The 4,748-nt window shown below is 37.4% G+C and overlaps 1 protein-coding gene across 1 annotated transcript in view; it reads left to right on the top strand.

The window, feature by feature from the left end:
• The window catches only part of RPS6KA3 (ribosomal protein S6 kinase, 90kDa, polypeptide 3), a 66,837-nt gene that overhangs the window by 3,037 nt on the left and 59,052 nt on the right, over positions 1-4,748 (top strand). The window contains exon 2 of the mRNA XM_009877635.1: positions 4,490-4,546. Coding sequence (XP_009875937.1) covers positions 4,490-4,546 — 57 coding nt within the window. The remainder of the gene's footprint in view (positions 1-4,489; positions 4,547-4,748) is intronic.

The following is a 4,748-nucleotide window of genomic DNA, read 5'->3' on the forward strand; positions in this document are numbered from 1 at the left end:
TAGCTGCCTTCCAGTACCTGAAGGGAACCTACAGGAAGGCTGGGGAGGGACTTTTTACAAGAGTGTCCACTGATAGGACAAGGGAAAATGGGTTTAAGTTGAAGGAGAACAGATTTAGATTGGACCTTAGGAAGAAATTCTTCAGTATGAGGGCGGCAAGACTTTGGAATAAATTGCCCAGAGATGTTGTGGCTGCCCCCTCCCTGGCGATGTTCAAGGCCAAGTTGGACGGAGACTTGAGTAGCCTGATCTAGTTGAGAGGCGTCCCTGCCCATGACAGGGAGGTTGGATTGGATGATCTCTAAGGTCCCTTCCAGCCTAGGCCATTCTATGATATTGCAGTTTTGCCAGATTTCTGAGATGGATTGGATCTCCTGCAGTAAATGTCGGAACCATAATTTAAAATATATATATACTAGTTACGTTAAGACTGTGGATCAATATATAGTTGTAGTATATAAAGTGCAGAATATTTGCTGTTTCACATAAAGGTTAATTGATTGTGTGTGGGAGTAGGCTATGTTTCTTGATGTATTACTTTCTTACAAAGGACTTACTATCATCATATTAATACTAGTACTTTAATGTACACCACTACTTGCTACCTCTTAGTCCCTTCCGGTGCAGTTACTTTTGGGCATGTGTTCCTGGTCAAGAAGTAAAATAATTTTTGTTTTATCTATTAGGGGGGAAAGAAAAAAGAAGGCCTTCTTTGAACTGTCTTTTTGCCAGGAAAATGAAGTGCTTGATTGTATTCTGAGAGTTCAGTGAGTTTAAACCTGTAATTTTTGATTGCTGGAAATATTGATGATTGATTTCCCATGTTGTAGTTGATAGACTTTTGTGTCAAGAGGTTTTGTTGGTTCATATGGGGGACATTCATGTACCAGGTGCCTCATGCTGATTCCCTCATATTTGTCTGATTTATGATTAATTAGGGAACCTGTAGGATCTCTTTTATGTCCCTGTTCATATGCCTTCAGGAAAACTGCCGAAACCTGACTGTGTTTAAATATTCATTTCTATCCATTTACTGAAATGTGGCAACAGGTTTAAAAACTTTTGGAATCAAATTTGTAGGCAACTTAACGTGACTGCTTCCAGTGGAAAGCAGAATAGGAAGTAGGATTGAACTGGGTTGTAAATGTGTTTTGTAGGTTGCCTGTATAAAGGATATGCACCCTCCTTTCATGGTGTAAATTGATTGCTGATGTGTTTAGGTGTAAGCAGAAACTTTCTGTGGACCGTTTCTGTTACTGTTCTTATAGTTCCCTTGTGCTGTCATCCAAACCATGTTTTACTTTGAGGGCCAGAGTATTGGAAATAACCAGAACTCGGATCCGTTCTGCTTGCTTAGCCTTCCACTATGGGAGGAGTGCAGCTAAAGAATAATCAAGGTATAGAGTCTCTGTCTTTTCAGTAAGTCCAATCTGTACATGTGAAAGATGTATTCAGTCTTCTCTTGTTAATGTATTCATCAGACTATTATATCTAGTCTCAATTTGTTATGTCATCGAGACATACCGTTCAAGTTAAACACTGGAGGGAATCTGCATCCAGCAAATGGAGCCTCTTTCGCTTGCTCACCTCTTGAGCGTGCTGCTGACCTCCTCGCTCCACAGTGGTTTAAATATTGCCACTTTCGATAAGAACCTTTTGGCTTTACATTTTTACTTGTAAGAAAGGCAGTATGCTTTGTGGACTTTCTGAATACACAGCTGCTTTCCATTTAATAGTTTTATATATGAGCAAACCATAACCATACATATTCTTCTTTACCTTACATGGCTCAGACTGTTCTGAGAAAAACTGGTTCTACCATCCAGGGATTCCTTTAGCATAATCATTGCTCAGGCAGACCTATTTAAAAAGATCTTGCTAATCCAGTGATCTGGCTCAGAAAAGACCACATGCACACAAGCTGATTTCTCGATTTATTCCTAATTCCAGTAAGCGTGTTTGAAATGCATTGCTTGAATTCAACAGAAAAGTAACTGAAACCGATGCAGGATTAAACAGGAAAAGTGGAGTGTGCAAAACAATTAATTTGTATTGCAAAAGTTGCTGTGCTTTTGGTTTTGTTTTTTTTTTTCTGTTAGACTGATGAAATGTCTCAAAAGTCAATGAGGTTAAAGATTAGAGCCTTTTTAAGAACAGAGGTTGATCTCACATTTTGTCTTCAGAGAGAGGCTTGCCTCAGGTTTCTGCTACTGTGTTCCACTTCAGTTATGTTTCAGTTGCCTTAAAATATTAAACATGAAATCTTTAAACTTGCCGTGTAGTAAATTCTTACCTAACCTGCAGTTGATATACATTATCATTCAGTGGAATGATTGTTGTAGCAGGAATCACTATTTCTGAAAATCCGCATGTGAAGTCAGTTTAGAGTACCTGGCTTTGATACATGTTACCCTGTTTTGGGTCCCAGTTTGGCCATTGTTAATTGTTAGGACATTATAGTCTTCTGCTTTTCGGCTAAAGTCAATTGTCTTGTTTGGTCTGCTGTTTTTCTTCTCTTTTTCTCCTATTGACGAGATACTGCAGAAGCTATCTTGTAGCATGAACAGAACATAGAGATATATAGCCACGATACAAATGTTAATTTAATTTAAATATATTCCACGGATGTAAGAAAAAGGAAAATATGTGACTTGTGGCCTTAGTGGTAGTGATATATGTGTACACAATATGCTTCCTTGTAAACAGGCTTTATTAAAAACACTCATTTCTGTTACTTAGCTAAGCTGGTATTTTTATGGTCCTCTATTGGATAGTTTCAACTTTGTATGTGTCTTAAGGAAGAATGGCACAATATCCACTGCCTGTACACTCTTAAGTAAAGATGCTACAGTAAGGGGAGTTTAGGCTCTTTGGAGTGTTTTCTTATTAAACTATCCTTCGCTGTGCAACTAGAAGATTGTACTGACTGTTCTTAACTAAGCTTGTAAGATTATGTTCACCTCTGTGGCAACCTATAACATGTGAAGTTGGTCCCATACTAGTCCTCCATGATGGAAAGACAACCTCTAGAGTAGACTTGAGTCGTATGAGAAGTCTCTGCTATCTTCCTAAAGCCAGTTAGGATAAGCACACGGCAGTGCTATCGTGTGTGCTCTGCACTGGAGAGACAATCACAAGTCCAACATTCTTCCCCTCCCCACCCCCTTAAAAAAAAGGGTGGGGAGGGGAAAAGGAAGGCGTGCCTGTGTCATGTTTGGGCAATCCACGCTTCTCATAATTTAGCTTTATCCAGCTGCAACTTTTAACAGAAAACATTCAGAGGGAAATTTGCTAGTGAGATTGGAAGTTTAGTATTTGCAATATTTGAAAATTAGAATTCATAACTAGTTAGGATTTAATCTATCACTTCATATAAAAGATTCTCCTCCAGCCATGTGCAAGCTGGAAGACTATGTTAATCAGAAGTTGTTACAGAAAAATTCTAGGAAGTTTTCACACAAGAAGTCTGTTGAAAAACAACTGCGGGAAGGAGGATGTGGCATGAAGCTAAAATCTCTGAATCTCCGACCAGCTATTAGTAACTTTATAACATCTAGAAAATATCTATCTATACATGCATGTAACTAAATAAATTGAGTTCTGTAAAAAAAAAATTAATTAGGCTTTGTTTTCTCTAGGGAAACAATGCACAAATGAACTTAAATTCTGCCTCAAGTGGTAATGGGAAAATAACATAATAGTTACATTTGTTTCTGAAATTGTATTGAATTGCTGTTAAACTTTAGGAGCAAACTAAGATTTAATGCCCCAGGTGATACTTCCTACCAGAACATAGGAAATATATATTATTTTTACCTACAATTTGCTAATATGCATACTTGTTTTGTGAGCAAGGTCATTCTAAGTCTTTCTATGAAAAATGTCGTTTAAAGGCTAGGAAAAGAAAGCATTTGTTGACCTACAAGGTATTTAAGTCTAAATTTCACATGCTTGTTTCTGTATAGCTTGCTAGAATAGTCCTTAGAAAAAAAGTACAAAAAGTATTAAATGCTAGCTAGTATTGTGTTCATGGTTTGTTATAAGACTATACTGTAGTTAACAAATGTGCTTGTAAGTAATCCTGGTAGAGTAAGGACTGACTTGCTACATAAGGTCTTGTTCTTAGAAAGAACCTGTTTATCTGTTCTTTGTGGCTTTCTGCTTTTCAGTCTTCATCAGGTTTAACTCTTTTGCAGAAGTTGGAGTAGTGGAAAATAATGTCTAGCTGCGTAGTAGTAAGGCTTCAAATGCCAAATTGTTTTGTATATTTCTTGATGTGACTTCATCCAGTTTGATAGTACGCGAGGCTCAAAGCAAGAGTGACACTGCGTGCCAGCAATATGCAGTCTTCTGTTTACTTTCAATTACTTTTTTTTTTAGAACGTGGAGAACACTTGATCCTATGCAGTAGCATGCTTTAAAAGCATTATTTCTGTACTTGGATTCCACATTTTTAATAACTTGCTGTGTATGTCTTTTCTTTTTACAGAATGGACAGCAAATTGTAGATGAACCTATGGGTGAAGATGATATCAACCCACAAACTGTGAGTAAAAGAGGGTTGTAATAAAGATAGCACTATATTGTAGTGCAACAGTGTTTTACAGGAAGTTTGTCACTAATGTTTTGTGGTTTAAATTTACTAGACATGAGGTGCAATCTAGGATCTTAATGTTTTTGAGAGACGTTCTTTCTCACCGACTAGCTTGTTTGGTATCCTACTGTTTGTTTTGATGAACTTTCTTTTC

Source organism: Apaloderma vittatum, unplaced genomic scaffold (genome assembly GCF_000703405.1).
Source record: "Apaloderma vittatum isolate BGI_N311 unplaced genomic scaffold, ASM70340v1 scaffold480, whole genome shotgun sequence".
In the NCBI taxonomy this organism is placed as follows: domain Eukaryota; kingdom Metazoa; phylum Chordata; class Aves; order Trogoniformes; family Trogonidae; genus Apaloderma; species Apaloderma vittatum.